This window comes from Spermophilus citellus (genome assembly GCF_964194105.1).
Source record: "Spermophilus citellus genome assembly, chromosome: 7".
Taxonomy (NCBI): Eukaryota; Metazoa; Chordata; class Mammalia; order Rodentia; family Sciuridae; genus Spermophilus; species Spermophilus citellus.
In genome coordinates, this window is record NC_138188.1 from 94,466,747 (window position 1) to 94,492,367 (window position 25,621).

General features: G+C 37.7%; 1 protein-coding gene across 1 annotated transcript in view; it reads right to left on the reverse strand.

The window, feature by feature from the left end:
* Window positions 1–3,662: 3,662 nt before the first annotated feature.
* The window catches only part of MORC1 (MORC family CW-type zinc finger 1), a gene marked incomplete at both ends in the record, with an annotated part of 157,963 nt that continues 136,004 nt past the window's right edge, over window positions 3,663–25,621 (reverse strand). Inside the window, 5 exons of the mRNA XM_081301955.1 lie at window positions 3,663–3,809; window positions 7,074–7,268; window positions 13,933–13,986; window positions 15,506–15,593; window positions 22,702–22,842. Coding sequence (XP_081158081.1) covers window positions 3,663–3,809; window positions 7,074–7,268; window positions 13,933–13,986; window positions 15,506–15,593; window positions 22,702–22,842 — 625 coding nt within the window. The remainder of the gene's footprint in view (window positions 3,810–7,073; window positions 7,269–13,932; window positions 13,987–15,505; window positions 15,594–22,701; window positions 22,843–25,621) is intronic.

A 25,621-nucleotide genomic window follows, 5' to 3' on the forward strand; every position in this document is an offset into this window, starting at 1 on the left:
GCCTGGTAGTCTAAACATAAATTTAGATGAAGAACATTTTTCTCAAGGGAAAATTTTATGTTTGGAGTATTGTTAAATTAAAAGGAAGTCTACGTATAAGAAAGAAATCATGGCTAGAGAAAACCAGATGATTGGTGGTAAGTCAAGCTGTGTGGATGTAGTAGCAACTCAAATCTGGTCTGAAGATAAAAGAACATACGTGGCTGTGTCTTCTGGCTTCCTTATTTTTTGTTTTTGTTTTTCTCTTTGTTCCTCTTTTTTGTCTCTTAAGTCTGTATCTTTGTATGCTTTCTTCCTGCTAGTTTTGTCTCACTTCAGTTCCCAAGCTAATCTAATCTTGTCCTGGCCAAGTCCCAATTGCAAAATGGACTTGAGAACAAAGTCAAAGAACCTAAGAGTGTATCCACGGTCCAGTAACGGAAACAAAGCACCTCAAGTGGTCCTCAAGCATCTCGCTATCAATCATATGCAGGATCAGATTCCCAGGTAGAATGCAATTCTGTTAATCCTGAATTCTGGTTACCACCTCCTAACCACAGATGGATCTCTGCCTTAGTCCTAGACAAATTTTCTATTTAATAAATCCCCAGTTCCCCAAGAACTGGAACTATTAGACCTGAAATAAACTGTCTTGACAGGAAGTGGGAGTGGTTAAAGTGAATATGATTAATTCCTTTTCAAACATATCAGTGCAGACTTTCAGTAGAACATTTTCTACTTCACAACTAGAGTTAAATAATAGGTGGACGACTGAGCCATAGTAATTTGTAACTCATTCAGGTGGAAGTTTTACTTGAAACCATTACAGGAGATGAGGTTTCTTACGTCGAGTCAAAAGAAGATGAGACAGGGATGACTGAGCCCTGTGGATGATCCAGGTAGGAACTATGCTGAATATTCTGTCAGCATTCTCCTGGGGTGTTCCTCGTCAGATTCCTTACATGTTTGCCAAAAGGATGCCCAGAAGACTGGCTTCTTATCACCATTACCTTGTATTCATCACCTGTTTTTACACTGAAGGAAAAATGGATACCGATTTAGGCAGAAGAAGAACAAGAACATCCCTTGTGGAAGAAAAACTTTAGATAATACAAGAATCCAAGGACTTGAAACACAAAAGCTGTGTTTCTTCACATAAATCACACATATTAAAGTATATATAAAGATGAGTTGCTGGTGCAAAATAAAGTTTTAAACTATCTCTACTATGAGATTTCTTACATTGAATACAATATCTGTTTCCAAAAATCAGGAATTGTTTGGTATAAAACATTAACAAGTCATAAGGAAGTGGGGGAAATATCTTCATTTATAATATATCAAAGAATGATTCAAATAATTATAATAAATATAACTATAAATGTGAAAAATGCTTGAAGAAAAATGTAAACTGGTACTCTAGGACATCAAGTCTTGAACATATAGAAAGGTATATTTTGATATTGAATTTAGAAAAGCTTCATTTAAAAAAAAAAGTAAGTCTATTCTCTATATATTATTCTATGCTACAACCACAAACTCAAGAAAATGCAAATAAAACTTAGGGGGTAGTAGCTATTGAAAAAGTTAATTCTAAGGTTTTTTTAAATTTTTTTCTTTAGTTGTATATGGACACGATATCTTTATTTATTCATTTTTATTTTTATGTGGTGCTGAGGATCAAACCTAGTCCTCACACATGTGAGGCAAGCACTCTACCACTGAGTTACAGCCTTAGCCCAATTCTAAGTTTTAATGAGAATTTAACAGGTAAGTATACACAAGAAATTATAAAAAATAAAATTATTAAATATCCTTACCAAAACAACATGGGTCTGGCATGAAAAAATACTGAGCAATCACTGAAAAAGCAGAGGGACTTTTAGTTTTTTTGTTTTGTTTTGTTTAAAATACAAAGAGTAATCTAACATACAAAGATAGCTTTGGATACAATAAGGATTGATTATCCACATGATAATTGTAGGACAATGCTGTGGCTATGTGGAAACATATATACACACATACACAAACAAAATGGGATTTCTGTTGGGGAAATAGCCCAGTGGTAAAGTGATTGCCTAGCATGCTTGAGGCCTTGGGTTCAATCCCCAGAGGAAGGAAGGAAGGAAGGAAGGAAGGGAGGGAGGGAGGGAGGGAGGAAGGAAATAAAGCTTTCTTTATTTCTAACCTACATTAAAACAACAAAGACATATCACATTTAACCTATTTGATCAGCAAGATAAGAGTGTGACAATTCACTGGGTAGCCAAAGGTATGAAGAAATAGGTATTCATACATTACAGAGGAGGGTATTTTAATGTAATTTTTATGCAGTGTTGTTAGGCAATGTCTACTGAAATAGCATCTATATATCATTCACTCTGTAATATAATTTGTTAGGTTTGACAGAAAAAATTGCAGATGTGTGAATTACAAGGATATTCACTATTATAAGGATACTCACGATTATATGCATGCAAATCCAAAAGGACAAAAAAATTAATAAATATCCATTGATAAGGGAATGGTTAAGTATATTTGGGAATTTCCACAGAATGGAATTATGAGGACTAGTTAAAAATAACAAAATATGATCTCATTACCTCTTAGTACATTATATATTATTACATATATCCATCTTGATTTGAAAAGTTCTTGATGGCATTCAGAGAGAGACAATGCAACATCATCTTTTGGATGCAATTACATCACATTTTCAGTTATATATTGGTCAACATGGTTTTACATACATTGAGTGTTTGGGAGTGGATTCACAAGTGATTGGTGAATATAGAATTAATATAACTAATATAGAATATAGAAATTCAATAAGAATATAGAATTTCTAGTATAGAATTTCAATAAGAAAACTAGTAAGAGCATGCTTCTTGGGAGGAATAATTAAGGGGCTAAGGACACAAATGAATGAAGAATTTTCATAATATCATATTGAACATATTCCACATTTTGTACTGTGTGCATTATGTAAATGAAGATAGTACAATTCCACAAATGAGTCTTAATGCTTTTATTGGTTTTGTTCAAAGCTGAAGACATTTCTGAACAAACAACATCATCAGTTATTAAGGAAAGTGTTAAAACAGTTCCTTACATGTGTCTAAATATAAAAATACAATTCTTAACATCTGTTATATATATATGTTCTGCTTAAGAGATTTATCATTTAAGAGATTTATTATTTAACTATAATTAAATTGTAAAACAATCATATAAACTTTAACTCAAAGGTGTTTTGGAGGATTTATACTTTCTGCTTTCCTGAGGATTGGCTGCAGTGGAGAAAAGGTACAATGTCTTTCAACACACATTTCAAGAGAACAAGATTCTACAGTCCTTTGTATACTGATTTTGAAATCCACTGTTTTCGAGCTTTTACAATTATCTTAGTAAAAGCAAAATTTAACTTAAGTGACATTTTCATATGTCTTAGTAGCTTGCATGAAGATTAGAGAACTCTAAAAATTATTTCCAAGAGAACAAGAAAAAATAAGAAATAGGATTGGCAAATTTATAAATTGCAAATCAGTCTCCATCTCTAAAGTATACAATTTTTTAAAGTTGGAAGGTAAAATAATTTACAATAACATTAAAGAAAGGAATTTTTAAAAAATCTTCCAATTTTCTTATTAGCATTTTTTGAAAGGGAATACCTTTTCTGACTTTTAGTTTTGAGAAGTGCTTCCATTGCTATCTAAAGGGAGACCATGCCCTTCGACACTTTGTTTAAGGGGTCTAGAAAGGAGATTATCTTCTTTCAGCAAAGCTTCTAAATAAACGTCAATCTGCTCCAGGTCTTCTGCTGGACCACCCTGGAAGAGAGAAGCGATACTCACACCAGGGAAAGCAGCTAAGAGTTTACTCACGTTTCCTGGGCAGACTCCTGACAGTCTTCTCTAAGATTCATGGAGCAACAGAACCTGTCCTGTGTTTGAATAATGCTTTTAACCTTTTCCAAATGTTTTCTCGTTTAATCTCATTTTATGCTCACAAGGGGCTAGGAATTCATATCATATTTTCTTGTTTACTGGAGGTTAGTTCCACTGACATTTTCCTCCTTTTTAAAAATTACTTGTCATATCACTTGCCCCTCCCCACCCCACTGTCATCCTTCTCTGTTTTAGGCTCTCGTATCCTATTTTAAAAATTCATGAATCTTCAGCCTTTTAGGCCAAACCAGACAGATAAAAATTTGGCTTCTGTTTCTCCTCTTCCTACTATACCTCTTTTCTCCCAGCTTCTGCCTTGCTGCCCTGCTCTGTCTCTCTATCCTTCCTTTCCCACTCCCCCTCAGCTCCACCTCGGTGTAATTTCACAGTCTCCTTCCCTGGGCTTCTGGATCCCTGGACAGATCCATGGGATATGCTAAATCTCTCTCCTTCAGGCCCAACCAGGGAGTCAACTATCTCTCCAACTAAGCAGATGGATGAGGAGACTGTTAGGATGGACCTTCCAAAAACTATCCCAGTTTTACTACTGTCCCACCAAGTGTCCAACTCCTTCATCTTCATCTCCTCTTCCCTTTCCTCAGTCCTTTAAATATGCTTCAGCTTTATTCCTTCTGCTCTAGATTAGCTCAGTTTTCTAACAAGGGTTCCAGTTTTATGACTGGGGTCCTGTTCCTGCAAAAGGGTTTCAATGACATTGATATTTACCTAAGTTTCCATATATAATAACCACAAAGAGTTCCCTGTGGCTCTTGCTAACACAGCCAGGACTTACCTGTTAGGTATAGTCTAATCCTTTGGCTATTAGTCTCTGTCTGGCAGATGAAACTTCCTCTTAGGACCTTACGTGGATTTTACACTCGGTTTCTTGTGTGTCTGCCCTACTCTTATCTGCTTCAGGCCCATCACAACTCAGTTCTCTGTTTTATTCTACCACAGTTGCTCCAGCAGTCAGAAAAGTAATGATGGAAACTTCAAGTGGTGAAATGAGAGTAATATATTTGAGTCAGAACTCTTTGGGTATCTTTTCACTGATACTAGGTAAAAGATTTCTATTCTGCTGGCTAAAGTCCCTCACATCCCTACTAAACTTTGTGAATAAAGCAAATTTAACTAATATAATTATCTTGGCTAGTCTGGGAAAACTGGCCAAGGTAATTAGCCAAGGGGTTTGGTATTGAAGATAATTTTTTAAAAAGTTAATAAATTATTATTCTTTCATTTTTTTCTCTAGCCAAACAGATTTTCTATGCTGATAACCAAAAATTTTTAAGATTTTTTTTTTATTCTCATTAAGTGGTATTCAATTTCTATGATACAGAATTTCTCTGTTCTTTCAAGCATTCACTGTTATTAAAACCAAAATTGTCACTGAAATGCTACCATGCCCAGGTTCCATTCCAATCTTTTTATTTATAAAATCATTTACACGGAAAAGCATTTATGGCCACAAGACCACAAGGAGCTCTACTAAATCCCACTCTCACAACAATAATGAACTTGAAGAACTGGCTGAAGTGGTGATGTTGATAGAAGCACGAATACTGTTACCATAATGTAGACACAGCATTAATCATTCATTTTTATTTTAATAGTATAGCATTTTAATTGTGCCTATATTACTGAAGGAGAGTAACTTCTCTTTCAGCAATTTACCAAATATTAAGCAGAAACATTTTCTGCATTTCATTTCTACTTAATATAAGAGAAACTTCATGTAAACTAAAAGATGTATATGTTTTAAAGGGAAAATAAACTTTCACCTTGAAATGTTCACAGCTAGGACTGAAACCCAGGCAGATGGGCTTGAAAGTCCCATTTTATACCAGTGTGTGGCCAGTCTCCTAGTCTCTCCACTATCTAATTCATGGGCAAGGTCATCCCCATCCATCCTCCAGGTTTGGGGGCTGGGGAAATAGCTCAGTTGGTAGAGTGTTTGCCTCATATGCACAAGGCCCTGGATTCAATCCTCAGCACCACAAAAATAAATGAGAGACAGACAGAGAGAGGTCGGCAGGCAACACTGCTCATGTTTGGCTTTATATGAGGGCTCAGCTGTGAAGTGTATGTGCTTCATTCACCAGGACCATCCTCTAGGCTTTCTGTAGGGCACACAGTTCTCTTACGCAGTTCTCTCCTGGGAGGATTCTGTCTCCTGACCCGGCCCTCAGGGCCTGTATCTGAGGATAAAATGTCATGGGCTCCCTAAACTCCACTGTCCTGGCTTGCATTTTTCAATTTATTTCTAGAACCTATAGAAATACTTCTCAACCTTGCCTAATACGTTTTAATTTTTACTGCATTTCTGTGTGCTGTCACAGAAATTGAGCTCTTCCTCATTAGTTCAATCTATCATAGAAACTCAATTCTTTATGCATTAAAATATACAAAGATACAAAGTCATCTGACACTAATTCACACTTCCATGATGTTTCCTGGCCTCTCCAACGTCTCCTCTAAGATTAGGAGGGTTTTTTTTTTTTAATTTCTGTAGGAAGATAAAAATAAAATATCTTGCTTCCTGACCAAGTTGGGAAAAAATTCTTAATAGACACATGCTATTGAGGAGACTCAAAAGTGATCGATCATTGTCTTTTACCAATAGAATGGCATTAATTGCTCTTATTACCACTATTAAGAGAACAATTTAAAAAATCTGTTTTTTTCATTGTTATACAGAATACATACATGATGTTGTAATGAGAAAAAGAAAAACAAAGTGTGTCACATTAGATTGGGTAGAGAGAAAGGATGGGAGAGGAGGGAAAGACTAGGGAGGTTAGGAAGGGCAGCAGAATAGAATAGACAATATGACTGATGTATGTACATTCCATGTATGTATTATATGTCAAAATACATTCTGCTGTCATGTGTGACTAAAAAAAAAATAAAAATAAATTCGTATGGTTAAAAAAATTCTGTTTTTTTAAGAGAAAAAAGAATGAAATTTTATAAATATTCTTATATATTTTTTCAAAATTCATTTATTGATGATTTTGATATTCTTTAAGTGGCAGCAAGGATGGGGTTAGGTGACTTGTCCCAGGTCAGTAAGCAAATGATGATGTTAGGAGGGGAGTCTAGCCACAGAGCATATTCCTATTACTCATATACAATGTCGTCACTCACCAGCTGAAGTGTTTGCAACAACATTGCCAGTTTTACACGAAGATTCTTCAGTTTATCCTCAGTAGTTTTTCTTTTTTGTTCACAGTGTCCCAGAGATATTTCATTAAGAATTCCTCTTCTATTTGCATCATGGATGATGCACTGCATTTTTCTTTTTATTTTCTTTTCATATTGGACCATGTAAACATTCTGGATCTGGGAACATTTTTAAAACAGTCTTAGTATATTTTTAAAATATTACTATTCCCCCTAATAAATGAGGTGATTTCATATTCCAACTGCACACATGTACCAAGCATCAACCCTGCATCTAAGTTTGACAGGTGGTCCAAACTGAGGACACCCTTAAGGAACTAACTCTCTGATGGGAAAGGGAGAGAGAGGAGGTAATATGTACAATATTCCTATAATTATAAGGACTGGAGAGGCACACCAAGGTAGACTCAGAGACCCTTGCTTTGAAATGAAGAACTCCATGAATGTGAATTTCTTCTCCCATTAGCAATGTAAAATCATTCAATGCACAAAGGGGGAAGGTTCCTGTGGCCCACTCTCCACAGCACCAGCAGCTCATGGACAATGACAGATGGCCAATGCTAGGGCCACCTTAAAGATGATATGTTATTTGTGACTCAAGTGTAGTAACTGTAAAGCACAGAAGCTACAGAATGAGGAATTTTGTTTCCTCACTCTGTGTACGTTCTTTATCCTACTGTGAAGAGTATAGACTGTTAACCATCCACCTCTTGCTAATTCAGGGGCCTTGGCTGTTTTCCAAGATGGCATGTTGTGCTTGGGGATCTCATGAAGCAGGATAGGCAACAGAGAGGAAAGATGCTTCAATTTTAGAATGGCATTAATTGCTCTGATTACCATTATAAGAGAATATTGGGGATATTCTGAGAAAAGAGATACATGGAAAAATCCCATTTTGTCAAACATTTTAATGTTTCCTATAATAAGAAGATTTCTGAATTCTAACATGACCGGGTTGCAAGGAGAATTGTAAAGCAGCCTCGTTCATCTCTTGGGCCTGCCCTGCCCGCTCACCACCATCCATCACCTTCATGAACACAAGTAGACCCTTCCCAGGCACTGCCCACACCATCACTATTACACACTCTGCTCTCACTAGTTTCTCTTTTTTCTATGAAATTATTTAAACAAACAAAATCTTGTATTATTTATAATTCTAATAAACATCAGTACTTTGTAAATTTGAGGCATTAATTATAAGTGATAGAAAAATAAGGTAGTCTTTGTCCCCAAGAACTTTCTAGTTGACAGCATGAGCTAATTCAAGTATGCAAACTTTATATCTTATGGGAGAAAGGGTACCATGTCGCCAGGTAAGGCTTGGGTATTGTCAGAGTTGATAGAAAGGTGAGGAATCTCCATTCAATTAAAGAGCATGGAAATCCTGACTTGGAGTACTTGACTTGGGATTATGTGAGGCAACTCACCTCGACTATGTACACACTTCACCCACCATTAGTGGAGAGGAGTATGTGGGAGCAGGGACCAAACAGCACTCCATTTTTGGCATCCAGCATGGGCCGCGTGTGTGGATAATAAGATGTTAAAGATGAGACTAATTCTCAGGTTTGCAGATGGCTATGTAAAGAAATCTTAGATTTTTAGTGGCTTAAACTTCCTGGAAGCTGGTGTTAGGCACCAATTAGTCTCTGAAATCCCTGGCCTGTGACCACCTGTTCTTGCCTTGTTTCCTGAGTTCCAGGACTCATTCTTCTAAGCATTCACCAACCTCATTCCTGCCTCTTGCTCCTGCTGCTTTCTCAGTCCAGTAAATTCAACCCAGATCAGCACAAAGCTCCTTCCCTGCTTCAGGTCTGAGATGCCCCTTGCCCACTGTTTCTGAATCACCTCCTTCTTCCCAAACACACCATTGCTGTCAACTCCCTGGCCCTGCACGATTATTTTATGGCAAATTACATCATGATTACGTATTTATGGGTTTATCATCTGTCAATATGTGCCTCTGAATTCTTTTTCCTTTGTGGGTTTGTTATCTGTCCCTCCCTCTTTACATATAACCTCCATGTAAAAAGGATTTATTTTTATTCCTCTCCACATTTCCAAGGTCTGGAACTAAATAGCAGGGAGTCAAGAGAGCAGATATGCAGCAATCACAGCAAGCGAATTTCAAACACATGGAGCCAGCCTGCTTTTCCAGGCTGCAAACATCTTGGAGAAGAATCTGCTTGCTTGTTTTGTTTTGCTTTGATTAATGTATATATTGAGCAATGATCAAAGCAGGGTAATTAACATATCATATCCATCACCTTAAACTTTCATCATTTCTCTATGACGAGTATATTCAAAATCCTCTCTTGTAACTTTATGATGAATTATGTTTCAAATTGTATCTTGTAATATACATATATAATTTATATGTACATATATAATACATTGTTGTTAGCTATAAGGAATCCACTTTTGAACATCTTTAATTCATCCTATACAAAGTTGATAACTTTAAACTAAGGCAACAACCACTTCTAGGAGGCTTCTCAGAAGCTTCTCAGAGGTTTCAGTCAAACCTAGGGGTTGTCCTCTCCCCTGGCTTGAAGGTCAAGGACAGTAAATGATTCAACCCAGGAGGGCAGAGTCACAGAGCAGAATTAAGATTAGAAGGAAAGAATATTCAACTAAGATTTAAATTTTCTGCCTTGAGTTCAGAAAGTCCAGCTCTAGCAACTTTGCAGAGCCACAATCTTAACAAGTTGTGAAATAAGGAAGGCCTGTGGGATCTATAGCTTTTATATCACACAAAAGGGGGTATTCATGTAAGTGTTTCTACAGGAAGACACTACAGCAGAAATAATCAACTACGATTCAATAAATGTTAAATAAATGTTAAAATCCAGATGCAAAGGTACCTACTGAATGCTGCTAGGATACAGATTTGGATAAGATAGGATTACTAACTTCAAAGACTTTGTAATCTAGTTGAGGAGAAAATGACACAAGAAATTATTGTAATAGAAAGTAGACATTTTAATTAATGATAAAATCAAGTTTTTTAGGTTCTCTTATAGCACAGAGAGGTCATAATTTATTTCAGATAGCAAGACAAGGCAACGATTTTGTAAAAGATTATCATGACCAAGTTCTAAATAGAGTGGGAGGCCTTCAAGGGACCATACTGTAGGCTGGGAGTATGGATAAGCTAGGGGACAGCATGTGGCAAGGCTCAGAGGTAGACCAGGTAATGGAAGTTGAAGTGATGTTGAGATATTCATTTTAGATGGAGCAAATGACTTTTGAGCAGAAAGAAAAAAAAAAAAAGATGGCAGCTCAGGTCGGATGGTGCAAGGCCACCTTGGCAGGAACACCTATCACTCACTCTAACAGCAGTTACAAAAACCACGGATGTAGTTGGGATGAGGTGACTTTCACTGAGTATTCTATGTGGCTTTCTTTATTAAAGGTACACACCCTAAAGTAAATGGCATAGATTAGTCCTTCATGTGGATTTCAAGAAAAAATTTGTATCGTTCTTATAACCATTCGCCTAAAGCCATTGATTATTTAGAAAGTCCTTAAGACCACAGAATTTCAATGTTAGGAAAGCTATGATTTCAGTTGTTCCCTATTTCAGTTTCAACAGGAAATCCTGCCTTCTTGACTATTTAGCTTACTTTGATCCTTTGAATCTCACTTGTCCTGAATATCAAGAAGATTCTAGTCATCCTATATGCTAACACTGTTGACCCTAACACTTATATTATGACCTCCAAGACCCAACAACCTGGCTCCTTTACTGACAGTGTAGACACTTGGAAAATATCACTTGTAAAGACATGAAAAGGAATACATAATTGGATAAACTTCAATGCTGAAAGTCTAATTCTTAACCAATTTCCAAGTTTTACAGTGTAAGTATATAAACCAGGGTTCCTAATCATTAGATATAAACCTGTGGGAGGGTGCCAGTCTCCATAGCCAGACTTACATTTGGGATAATCAATTCCTGCTGGTCACTAAGCCAACCTGCTACCACACACACACACTACACCTAAAGATTCCACTTTGAGCACCTTTACTACATACATCTCATGTTATAATGTCAAGGTCTCCAATAATTTGAAGACAATTCTTCAATATCAACCTGCTGAGGAACTGTAATAGAACTATTGCAAGTAATACGTGAAAATTCTTTCACAAAGATCAAGCACTGAAGTCTGGATAAGAATAAGATGGGGGAAAAGTAGTATAATGGAAAGAACTTCAAAGCAGGACAAATTTGAATTGAAATCCCAAATCTAATACTTATTTGCATCATGACATTGGGATATTATCTTTCTGAATCTCTATTTCTTCATTGCTAAAATGGAGATAGTGGCACTTGCCTCCCAAAGCTGTAAGGGTGACATTAGGTAACATACAGAAATGGACTTTAGCATCTGGCTCAATCAATAACAATTCCATGTTAGCTGATTAAAATAACATTAGTGCTAAAACAGGGGCAAAAACATACTGAAAGTAAACTTTGTCTTTTATTCTACATAAGAAACACTGACAAGATAGCTCCAAACTGAAATGTTTAATTACTGTTTTTTTTTTAAATATTATTCAGAAAACAAATTTACTTTGCAGTTGAACAGTAATGAGAAACTAAATGCAATCTCCTTTCATTCCTAGTTGCTTAGCATAGTCCACCAGACACTCAGTCAGAAACATTAGAGACAAACATACCAACAAGAGTCGTTAAATTTGGGAAAGCTAAAAAATTGAATATATTATGATGATAGTGCCTTTATAAAAAGTAATTTGGTTTAGGTTCTAATTTTCATTTCAGGTCTTCCCAGTCATATGTCTTCTGAGAATTCACAATTCTTTTTCACTTTCAAAGTATGAATATTCAAGTATACATCATTCTCTATAAAAGAGATGAGGCTTCAATGTTTATAGCAGCCCAATTCACAATAGTGAAACTATGAAACCAACCTAGGTGTTCTTCAACAGATGAATGAATAAAGAAATTGTGAGATATATATACAATAGAATATTACTCAGCCTTAAAAAAGAATGAAATTATGGCATCTGCCAGTAAATGGATGGAGCTGGAGAATATCATGCTAAGTGAAATAAGCCAATCCCAAAGAACCAAAGGCTGAATGTTTTCTCTGAAATGTAGATGCTAATTCACAATAAGGGTGGGGCTAGGGAAGAATAGAGGTAGTTTGTATTAGACAGAGGGGAGTGAAGGGAGGGGAGTCAGTATGGGGGCAGGAATGGCAGTAGAGTGAATCAGAGATTATTACCCTTTGTGCATACATTATTACATGACCTGTGCAACTCTATATCATGTACAACCAGAAGAATGAGAAGGTATACTCCATCTCTGTATGATGAGTCAAAATGCATTTAGTGTCATGTATAACTAGAATTTAAGAGAGAGAGAGAGAGAGAGAGAGAGAGAGAGAGAGAGAGAGAGAGGAGATGAGGCTCTCTTCTTGCAGCTGTGCTTTGAAGAGCTCCAGGGGAGCCATTCACCTCCTAGTCTTTATACATGTGCATAACATGTGTTATGGTAGTTTCCAGAAGAAGGCTATAGGCACCAGCACATGGAAGAAGATGCTAATGTATGTGCTGGTGATGGAGCTGGTGTAGGTCTGAGAAAACACAGGTAAAGTGTGAATGATGACCTGACATCTCAGTATTGATCTTGTGCCATGAAAAATTCTAGGCTCTTATGGCACCAGGGAGATGTCTGAAGGACAACTGGTCATCCCAGCTCCAGCATGAATTCCCCCTGTTAGCTTGGCTGAGTTCACATCTTAGAGTCCCTATTCCCTAAAGTGTGAAATAAGGGAATTGAGGCATATAATCATGTGGGCAATTTCTATCACAAAACTTATGGACATTGTGCACTCTTTTATGCCCCAGGAAACCTTTAAAAGCTAGATACTGTTAAAAAAATCTATATATATAGAGAAAGAAAGGTTGTAATAAAGTACCAAAAACAGCATCAATCAGTAAACTTGGATGATATGGGACAATGGATAAATTTCTTTAAATTCTTTCTTTAGATTATTAATAATTACTTTTAAAATGGAAAAATCATACTCTTAGTAACTACTGATAAGATACTAAGGGAAAAAACTCAAAGAGATGTTATCCATTCATTTGTTGATGGTATCTGAGCTGGATCCTAACTTGGCTAGTATGAATTGTGCTGCTATAAACGTTGATATAACCGTATCACAATAGTATGCTGATTTTAGTTCTTTAGGATAAATACTAAGGAGTGGAATAGGTGGGTCATATGGTGGTTCCATTCCTAGTTTTCTGAGGAATTTCTATACTGCATTCCAGAAATGTGTACTAATTTTCAGTTCCATCAACAATGTGTGAGTGTATATTTTCCCCCTCATCCTCACCAGCATTTATTATTATTTGTATTCTTGATGATTGCCATTCCAACTGGAATAAGATGAAATTTCAATGTAGTTTTGATTTGCATTCCCCTGACTGCTAGGGATACTAAACATTTTTATCATGTATTTGTTGTCCATTTGTATTTATTTTTTAGAAGTGTCTGTTTGATTCTTTTGCCCATTTATTGATGGAAAATATTTCTTAAAGGCTGAGAATTTCCTGTTTCCTGTCAAAACAGTCCTACTCCAAGTGCTTCATAAGCTGTATGTTGTGAGAACATTTGCATTTTAAAATTCAAAAGATGTTGCCTTATGACATCTGATGTACTACACATTAATCTCAGTCTTGATAAGTAAATGCAAATTTGATTTCCTTCCAAACTAACATTTGGAAATTTATATTATTTCTCCTTTGGAACATGGGTCATTTAGAATATAAATGAAGACAGACTTACCTGGTTGAAACATATTTTCAGCTTTTTGTTCGTCTGCTCTGGGCATTGCTCCAGCTGTTTTCATAAGTGATAAGAGAACAAGATATTAACTTTGGAGAATGCAGTGCCTCCAACAGAGTTATATCATGCAAGTATCTAGTATAAACAAACCTAGAACCAGCCAACAGTGGTACTATTGGTCTTTTAAGCTTGGATCCAAATAAATTAATTAACTAAATTTAATACCTCACTTCATTGCAAACAAAACTAAAAAATGGGTTAAAGCAGTTTACATAAATAAATACAGCATGGTTAAAAAATGTGTGATAAAAAAATAAGCTTGGAAGAAAATTAAATGATAAAATCGTAAATATTGAAAAAAGAGCTGTCTAAAGGCAACTGGAGTCTGGATTTCTTGAAAGAGAAAGTTAGAGAAATAGCCTGGGAGTCACTGGTTAGTGTAAGAGTCATCCAGAAATGGCATTTAATAGAAGAAAGCAGTTCAGGAACACACTCTCAGATATGATGACATTCAGAATCCAAGCAGAGAAGGAATCACCATAAAGAGGGAGGTAGTTGAAGAAAGTGAGAAGTGTGCAGTGGGGGGAAGGCATGCAGAGAGAGTGCTCCAGGAAGGGGAAAGGGGATGGTTGGGTCAAGAGCCTGGGGAAGTTAGGACAGAGAAGTGACTAAGCATTTGTCAGCCAAGAGCTCATGGGGGCACTGACAAGGAAGGTCCCAGTTAGGTAATGCAGCTGGACGTTCCATGGAGAGTACAGGGTAAAAGGAGAAGGTAAAAAAGTAGACTGTACAATGGAAAACAAGGAATTTCACCCAAGTTCAATTGGGGCTTGTGGCACTTTTGTCTAATTAATAATTTGTGCTCTTTTCACTGAGAGCCTTTCCTTCCACATCTGTCAATCCCACAAGAGATGCTGAGCATGGTGTGGAGAAGGGGCCTCCTGCGCTCCTGTGCTGCGCTGGCTGTCTCCTCCACCCTGGAGCTGCCCAGCTGGCCTGCACTCCTCAGGAGCCCCTCAGCCCTACTGGGTGGGAGGAATGTGTAGTACTGCTAGATGTTACTGATGGGGACATGACAACTAGGCTCATCCTTTGCACTTCAGGTGGTTGACCAAAGTTCCTTCCACTCATACATAAGGAGGCTTGGAAAATACAATCATCTTCATCACCTCTTGTGATGTTTTATTGATTCTAATCAGACTAGTGGTCTTGGCACCTGATATGGTGACCTACCCAATCCTCGGCTCAGCCCCTCCTAACCAGCCACCGAGGAATTGCATCTATGGAATAGAAACCATTTTGGGTCAGGGAGAGGGGAGTCAGTCACCATGTCCCATTTCTTTTGATCCCTGTGACTGTTCTCCATCTGTAAGATCTTCTCCACCTGGCTCTACCCATGTGATTTCATAGACACTGTTGGTTCTGATACAAAGTTGGTATAAAGATCCCATCTCCACTCCCTTAAGCCATTCTAGGTTCTCTCACTGGTACCATTTTACATTTTTTTTTTTTTCACGGAGGACTAAATCCAAGCTATTCTGTCATCCTTCAGAGTTCTAAAAAGACCACTTACCTCAGAACTTGCTCTGAGTTCTTCGGCAGATGTGCAGTCAAATACTGATGGTAGCTGATACTCAGGAAAAAAATACAGAAGGACCTCCCTAGGAATGAAAGCAGAGCAGAAATAGGAATATATCAGGACAAGAGATGCAGCATGCACCTGTCAGAATTGGTTTTGTCCCCTGGGTATTAAATATCTGGCAAAGATCAACATTAACTCCTCCCAAATATTTTGTTACCATTGGCATTAAAGTGCTCTTCAAGAAGCACAGGCTGGGGGAAAGGACATGAATGTAGCTATAAAAGGGCAATAGAAGGGACCCTTGCAGTGATGGAAATGTTCTGTGTCTTCACTGTGTCAACATCAACATTCTGATTAGTTTTGCAAGAGGTTGCAACTGGGAGAAACTGAGTGAAGGGTACAGTCTGATTTCTGCATTATTTCTTAAAACAGCAGGCAAATTTACATTCTTTAAAAAATTTTTAAAAATATTGAAGGAAAGGCAAAGAAAGAAAAAGAAAAGAAAATGGGAACAGGAAGAGAAAAAAATAGCTCACAAAGCCTAGCAATTTGTCACCAACCAGTCCAAGGAAGCTGGGCACCTGCCTGAGTGTTCTTTTCTGCAGAGAACTCAGTATTGTAAACTTCCTGGAGGGAAATAAGCAGCTCCTCGATTATTGACTTTTTCTCCAAGGAAGTCAAAGAGCTTAATTCTGCAGAGCAATTATCTTCATTAGGGTATCTGAGACTACTCTTAGAAATCATATCTGGTCTGCTCTTTCAAAACAGTGGTGGCCATTGCTCCGACAGGTGCTTTACTTTACCAAAAGGCAGTGGCAACCACCCTACTAATGTGACAGCTTTTCTGTGATAAGTCACTTAGATGACACATATTTCATTTCTGGGAGAATATGAAATATAGAAATTCATAAACATCACATCTTAAAAGTGTATAGTGTTTTGATGTTGATGAGCTCCAAGATGCTCATGCATACTTTCTAAAGGATTGACAAAATCTTTTCCATTGGAAAATAATATGGTACACCAGACATAAAACAGTTCTTTCTTATAATGCATTCCTAGTATTTTAAGTATTTTATCTGCATTTATAGTTTCAAGGAGATTTAAGCCAGAAAGTTTCAGCATTGCCCAAATATTAAATGTAATACACACAGCCCCCAGACTGACTTGCCTGGCTAGAAGATGGATGGGGTGGGGATAGGATGAAAATGAGCTTCCAGGGATCTAAAATGAGAAGAAATCAGATGGCACAGAAAGAACGCTGCAACTGGAGTCCCTGGGAAAGAGAACCTGTCGGCCTTGTGACTGGTTTGGTGGGACAGGAGTGGTGAGAAGTCTTCCATACGAAACATTCCCACTTCCATCCAGATCTGCCATGTTTCCCCACCACAGGGTTGAAACCACTTCTAAACGTGGGCCCTTTGCATGGTAAGCATACATTTTTTTTTGCTATTTAAATTTAGAGCAAATTCAGCAGTCATCTAAGAAATACTCTTAAATAAACAAATATATGGTGCTGGTATTTGCAGGGAAATGGAAGGGGGTGAAGGGGTAGGTTTGGGAGAGAAAACCTAGTTTCATTTTGGATAATTCTCATCTGTGGTGTCTCTGCTTCAAAATGTCCCCTAAACATCATCTATAGCCTGAAGAAAGTGTCTCACACATGTACTATTATTTCCACAAATCCATAGATGATAGACAGATGCAATTTAACAATTGAACACTACTTCATGTGAAGGTTTTACTGAAATCACTGCAGCTTTTGTGATTTCGCATTTTCTCAAACTCATTAATTTCACAGATAATTTGTCTTCAAACTACTAAAACAGCATTTGCTCTGTGGAGCCTCACAGAGCCCTCGTCATGCCCTCCATGTTAGGATCCCAGTACTGTTTTCTGCACTGATTCAACATAATGTAAAATGCCAGGAAGTGGGCCACTCCACAACCATGTGGGCAGCGCTCCAGGAGGATGAGCACGTAGCACTACAGCCCCGAGGAGAGGCCCCGACTTCTACTGGGAGCCCTCACTCATGTATTTGGGAGCCCTGGCTTATATTTGAAAGCCCTCACTCATATTTGGGAGCCCCAAAGAAAGAGTTGGAGTTAGACAAACATGGGGGTGGGGATGTGAAGAAGTATTCTTCATTTGCACCCAACATTGGGAAATTGGGTATCTTCTTTTGGTAAAAGATCTGAGACACTTGGGTCAGATCTAACTACCTTTACAGAGTTCCAGAAATATGCCAACCACTGCTGTCTTGTGTACATAATTTCATGTCATCTTTATGAAAACACTTTGAGGAGAGATTCCTATTTGGAAGCTCTTTTGTTTTCTGGCTGTGAAGGACACACTCCTTCAGGCCAACGCAGATTCCCTATACCATTCTCATTCTCTCTCTCTCTCTCTCTCTCTCTCTCTCTCTCTTTCTCCCCCTCTCAGGATTTCAACTTTACTTTCTTCTAAATAGAGTTGCTGCTAAGTAGCTTCTCCCTTGGGGATTTTGTCCCACAAGTCTGACTAAAGAGAAAGATAATCCAGCCAGTAACTTGCAGTCTCTAAGCACAAACATATAGGCCCTCTCCTTTTCCTGCCAAAATAATTCAGGAAAAATATTAATATTAATAATAAGTGTAAAGATATCAAAAATCATACATGGAAGATACTAAAAAAATCACCAAACATCTCATTGTAGATGTTGAACGGTTCTTTAAAAACTCCTTCAGTTACTGGCTTGAGTCTTCTGTGGAATCCGCCAGAGATGTTCTCTTTTGTTCTGAAGGGTACATCTTATCAAACCTCTTCTGCCCTCAAATTTCAGCCTTTCTTTAGGACACATGATGCTATCATACATATAAGGGCCCTTCAAGGAGATGGGCCAGGAGACATGCAGTGTAACATTATAGGAATAAAACAAGTGTCCATTCATTCCTTTGCTGAATTAAGAAGATACTGTCCATTTTAAGGGACTCCTGAATCAAATGCTGCTGTTCAACAGGACTCTTGTCCTGCCTAGGAACAGCCCTTCCCCTGAAGCACTGATTCACAGTTTTACACCCAGACAATAATACCAGGAATTTATCTTTAACATTTTTTCTCTCCTTAAGAACTCAAGAATTAAATCTTCCAAAGAACTCTTCAAGAGCTACTACTTGCTTCCAGGACTTGGCGATGGTACCCATCTCAGTTGGATTTCTGTAGAATCTCTATCTAGAAGCTGTCACAGGATTCAATGAGGGAGCCGACACTCAGAGCTATCTCTAGATATGATGGACAAGCTTTGAATGTTCCTGCTAAAGGTCATTTCCCTTTCATTCCATAATCATACTACTGTCTCAACCAAATGAGTGTTTTCTTAGTGAAAATGGCAAGAAAAATCTCTGACTTAATTAACAGAAGTCCTCTTCTAGACACAGCAGACGTGGGCAGGGCCACGTAGAGGTACCTGAATCCACCCAATCTTTTAAAACATTAATCTGGTTAATCAGCTTAGTGCTGGCTAAGAAGAGCAAGTCTCCTACTTGAGGTTGATTAAAACTCTCTTTGTCAACCCTGTGAAAGACCAGGGTGCAATGGAAATTACACGATTCCACTTTCTAAAACCGGGAATCCAGCCATGGTTTCTAACAGACCTGGCTGCTAGTTGTATTTTTGTGGTCTTTTCTTTTACTTTAGCAACAGGCATCAACCTTAAAAAGTGGCTTTCTTTTTAAATTGAATTTTTGTTATTTTTAAAATTAAAGATAACACAGAGCATGTTTTTATAGAGTTGAAATAAATCAAGAATATATTTTCAAGTTCATAAATACAATAATAAGCCAAATAAGGTATTAGAATTTAGCAATTGAAGCAAGGACTGTTAGGCCAGACAGACAGATTCAAATCCCAGGTGTGCTACTTTAGTGTTATGCAAATTATTTAACCTGTACATGCCTCAGTTTTCTCATCCATTAATTAGAATAATAAAAGTACGTAGTTATAGATCATCGTAAAGTTTAAGAGAGTTAACACATGCAAAGCCCTTCAGATAGTGCCTGGTACATACCAAGTATGTACAGATCTATATTAATACTATTACTATTATTACTGTTCAAAGTGATTTGAAATTTGATACTACTCCAATGTTTAGGACCTGCCTGGAAAATTTAATAGTCTGTATCCCAGTTCAGCTTATTTCCCTCTAACTTAACAAGACTTAGTCTGACCCCATTATATGAAAATATTTTAACATCCAGCAACACTATCCACTTTTGATATTTTCCTTTCTATTTAATTTATTCTTTGAATACATGCAAATAAATGTTAGACATAATATGAAAAAGCCAATCTATTTTCAAAGAATTTATTCTATTTGGGAATTAAAGTAATACATATAGAACAAAAAAATAACATAAGAAAAACTTTTAAACTGAGCATAATCAGGTAATGAAAAAGACAATAAAGCTACCTTCTAAATGAATTTATTCAGCTAGCATCATGAAATGAAGGAGGGTGAGACCTACTGGGGCTGTGTGGGAAGAGAGGCTGGCAGCAGGTCTGGGAGAGTCAGGAGTCTTCACAAAGGAAGGTCAGGCACTGCTCTCTGCCATGTGACAATCAAGGTGAAGATGGTAAGCAATTCTGGGTAGGGACAGCACTGTCCCCTTCATATCACACACTACCAGCCACAATTTTTTCCTCTTGAGGTAAAGTCTAGTTGAGTCAAGATATAACATGTGGACCACATACAAAATAGAGGAGTGAAAAAAATAAAACAAGCACTTAGCAAAGAAAACAAGAACTCTGTTTTCTTTGTAAATGCTCCTAAAGGAAGAAAACAGGTGAAATGAGGAGAGTGTTCTGCCCCAGTGAGGACCTGTGTTCTGCACACCTTTACTTTCCCCACTGAATGGTTTGAATAAATCAATCACCAGAGAAAATCTAAGTTGGCACAGAATAGAGTTGACATACTAATACATTTGGCTTTCAGAATGTTGGGGTGATGGTAGTGGTGGGGTGATGGTAGTGTGACAATTCTAAGCAATAAGGAGGTGCCTGCGTGTTCATTAGGCAGGAGGTTCAGAGGGGGAAGTGGGTGGGTAATTTTAATGTTCTATTGATGCCTAATCTTTAAAGTCGTAATACATTGAATGAAATTACTTCCTTTTTGATCACATGCAATCATTAAAATAAATAGGAATCTATATGAAGAACAAAAATTAACTAAGTGAAAATAAGGAAAATAATGAATTTGGAAAAGAAAGTTTATCCAACTGGAAATAAAAGTGAAGTGTTTCCAAGTTGCTGCCAACATGCTCGGGTCTCTCCAGTCCCCTAGTATGGAGAGCAAGGAAAGACATACACCTGTTTGCCTAGGATTAAGAGTGTGGGCATTCAAATCAAGGACTCTGGGCTTACACCCAGCCCCATTCTTAGTAGCTTTATAATTGTCGGTATGACTTCCAATGTGTTATTTAGCTTTTCTAAGCTTCAATTTCCTCATCCATTTAAAAAAGAAAAGAAAAAAGAAAAACTATGATATCAAACTAAGGAATTAATTAATTAATACTTAAATGAATGCCTAAAATAAAGGTTCAAAATGGTAGTGATTAATATCATCAAGAAAGACTCAATGTAAGAGGCAATGATGATTTGGAGACTTTTCGCACTTAATCAATTTATATTTGGTTAACAGTAGGGTTTACAACATGTGCTTGTGTGTATGCGTGCATTCACTCTTGTTCTCTCTCTCTCTCTTTCACACACACACACACACACACACACACAATTTATTGCATACTACCACACTTTAGTGACCAATGGATTTGCCCAAATCTAAGAAATAGTTAATAATCAACCAGTATTTAAATTTAAGGCTACCCAACAGAAAACTTAGGTTCTTATATACTAATTTTGGAAAAAATCCTGACACAGGGGAAGAAGCTAGTTGGAGATTTTGATTCTTCAAGGATTCTGTGGAGGCACATAGCAGTACAATACTGATATCATTCCAGATCATTGGACAAGTGGCCTTTACAACCTCATGACACCTGTCCAATGCTAAGGTCTGTCCTCCTCCTGTCTCCCTTCCAGGGTTGTGTAAGTTGGGTAGCCCAGGCAACCTAGGTGGTCAGAACCTAGTGATGAGGACACTGGCTTCATTGCTCAGTTAACACCTCGTCTTGTTACCTGTAGCCAGAGTGCTTTCTATCTCCTGGGGCAGGACGGGTGTTAGGCATGGATGCTAGGGTGTAGCAGGTAAATACATACCATTTAAATTGAGCCTTGTAGCCCTGCATACTGCCACAGAGACTTCCATAAAGCCCTGGGCAGCTGCAGAAGTGAGTTTGTGCCCACTGTGCTCAGTGGTCTACTTTCACAAATATGACCAAAGCCAGAGCACTAGGAGAGGCTGTAGCACTTCCAGACAGGCCCTTCCTCCACCTTTTCTTCCTTCCTCTCCCCTTCAGGAGGATTCTGTCAGTCACTGATAAGAAAATCACTACTTGAGCTAGAGCATGCTGCATGCTCTCCTAGTCCAGAGCCTCTCCCCACAGAGGCCCCTCCCAGACTAAACCCTAGGAAAGCAGGAGGTGTGCTAATTCAGTGCTACTCCTGCTCTCACACTCCTCCCCCCACATGACACCTATTTAGAGCCCTCTTGTACACAGATGTCTGGTGCTTGGTCATAAAGCCCCGTTCCATCATCAGTCCCTATTTGGAGAGTCCCTGAATCCTGGGTTTTACTCCTCCATGTCTCCATCCTTTGAGAACAGAGCTCCAAATATCTAACCTCTTCACTAACCATGACTACACGTGCCAACATTCTGCACCAAACAACAAGGCAAAGCTCAGTTTCCCTCAGTAAGTTATTACAAAAATAGATATTTTAAAAAGGCCTAAAAGTATCCTGAGAGGTTTTGTGTGGGAGAAAAAAAGTAATAAGCAATTTCAGTACAAATTCTTTATTGCATTCAAATGAGGACCAATGTCCACCATACTGCGGGGCCACATGATGGTAGGCAGTTAGTGACTGTAGTTCTATTTCAACCTGTGGCATATCTAATTCAGTATGGTTAGAAGACAGGTCACAAAGTCACTCCATGGAATTTACTCCATTATATGACCACTCAGGAAAAATAAAACACAGTTGTCACTGTTTAGAAAGTTCAACAAAGCATGTGAGAAAACATGGTAACTGAATTTACCTTAAATTTGACATCAGTTTTCTTGCCGTTTCCTTGACAATTGTGCTTTGAGAAGATGCAACTTTACAACCATCACTCACAGAAACTTTGGCTTCGTGTCCAGAAATTGGACTTAAATCTTCCATTGTCACACAGGAAGAGCTGAGGTGCATAATTCCAAAGTAGGAACCACATTAGATACTAATAGTTTCAGAAACAAATGTAATCTTAATACACAGCAAATAAAAGGGCATAAATTTCCAAATATGTAAAATATAAAATAAGTTCTTAATTAGACTCATCACTATTTATTCTGATCATATATTGTGTCAAGTTTTGGGGTGACCACAACTAAATAGCATTGGTGATAATTTATTCTTAATGACACTAGTCATTTAACACTTGTTTCTTCTCTGCAAGAAGAGACTTAAGTTCTATTTTAAACCCAGAGAAATGCACTGACATAAAACCAAAAAGAATAAAGACAGTTAAGAAAAATAACTAGCAAAGATCCAGAAGAAGAGTGCTCCAGGTAAAGTGTAATGATCCTGGGGTAGAGAGCTGTTCAAGGAAGAACGAGAAGGTCGAAGCTGGTGGATGGAGGCAGCAGGAAGCAGAGGGAGAAGGCTGAGGTGAGAGAGAGTTGGTGGCCTCAGAGAGGGAATTGTGTTCCTTCCACACAGAAGGCACTAGCATGGGAAGGTTTTAGGCATGGAGGCAGGATGATGAGAAACAAGTTTTAAAAGGACCCCTGGATGTAAAATGGAAAATACATCACAATGAGGAAGCACAAAATAGGGTAGCATGTTATGGACACCAAAGATTTCGGAATGGTGGGAACAGAAAATTTCAAAAGGCCAAAGGTAGTAAAATATGCAAAGTGAAGATGGGTAGAGGTCAGATAATGCAGAGCCTTATGTATCAAGTAATAAAAAGATTTCTGTAATCCTATCACACAGACACAGTTCCTGAGAGGTTTATGTGTTTATATGGAGAGGGCCTTTTAGAATTGGACAATAGTTTATTTCAAATGGAATGTACTTCTATTATGAACAGTTCTTTGGCTTTAATTATACTGTCTAACTTCAGCTGACTTTTTAAAAAAGATTAAGAACACTGTATAAATGAATGCCTGTCTATTAAAGAATATTTACACAATGTCTAAATGTTCATTAATTATAACTTCTTTTATGCTAACATTTTAGTAAGAGAAATATTCCTTTAAAAAATATTTCAGGGATGCTGGAAATTCATATTGGTGGTGGGAACAGAAGGCAAAATAAGCTACATCAGATCATAGGGCATACCTTTCTCAACCTTTTTCTGTCAAAAAATTCTAGGGCCTACCTTGCAGAGTTGTGTTGAGGATTAAATGGATATACAAACTTTATCTCAATGCTTGGTAGTAAGTACTTGTCAAATAGAATCCAACAATTATTATGATCATCCTTATCATCACTATCATTAGTAATACATTTCATAAATTTCTTCCATTAAGATTGCTTTAGTTGGGTTGTAGTTCTAACATTCATATTGTATTTGATTCAACAGTGATTAAAAAAACCTCCACAACTTAATAAATATCTAAAAGTGATAGAAAATAATACATGCACAATTATGTTTTAGTGTCTGTGTGAATCTTAAATTATAGCTCAAATTTTAATAAATAATTCTAGATTAAAGCATTGTCCATGAAAAAGCCTAGCAACAGCACTGAAGGAGGGAATGCATTCATTCATTCAATCAACAGATACTGCTGATTATGAGTCTGGTGCCATTTTGGATACAAGACTGACTCTGTCCTGTTGGAGTGAGTTAGTGTCTAGTGGAAAACAAACAAGCAAGCTAGAATTAAAGTGGTAAAATAAATGGATGAGTAAAACAGATAATTTAAAACAGTAATCAGTGCTTTGAAAAACTCAGCACAGAATGACTTCATCGTGGGAATGTGACTTGCCACCATGGGCAGGTTTCTTTTCTCAGGGAAGGCCTCTCAGATTCAGGGTTACAAAGAAGGCAAGATATGTCTTTAAGGAGCATCTGTGCAGTGCAAAGATGGATATTTGACCACACAATTCTATTTGACTTACCCTTGTGGATCAAAACTTAGCTAGTGTTTAACAAATAATTATTGAAATTGAAGTGCAGCAGTGACTCTGTGAACACCTGGGTTTCCCTGGGAGAGTCAGAAAAGAGTGCTTGAACTGAGGCTTGAATGAAAGGATAAGGGAGATGGGTACACAAGTTGCAGAGGACACATAAGCAAGGGAAGTAGTGTAGACAAACAGGTGATATAATGTGATAAAATAAACTATAAGTAATTTGGAACTTCTGGAAAGCAAGGTGTTGATTAGAAGGAGGGGCAGGAGTGAGGTCTGTACTTGACCTTAAAAGCGATAGGGCTACAGAGGCTATGGAAGGTGCTCTGGTTTGGATGGGAGGTGTTGTCTAAAAGCTCACATGTGAGGACAATGCAAGAAGGTTCATAGGAGAAATGATTGGGTTGTAAGAGTCTTAACCCAATTAGTGATTTAATCCCCTGAAAGGGATAAACTGAGTGGTAACTAAAGTGGTAGGGTGTGGCTAGAGGAGGTGGAAATTGGGGCATGGCTTTGGGTATAATATATGTGTATTTGGCCAGTGGACTGTCTTTGCTTTCTGATCAACATGTGATCTGTTTCCCTCTGCCACACTCTTCCATCATGAGGTTCTGCCTCACCTGAAGCCCCGAGGAATGGAGCCAGCCTTCTATGGAGTAAGACCTCTGAAACTGTGAGCCCTCAAATAAACTTTTTCTCCTCTAAAATTGTTCTAGTTAGATCCTTTAGTCATAGCAGTGAAAAAGCTGACTATAACTGAAGGTTTCTGAATAGAACAGTAGAGTTGGATTTTAGTGTTGGAGTAACTACTCTGTTACCAAGTGGAAATGAAAGGTCCTCTG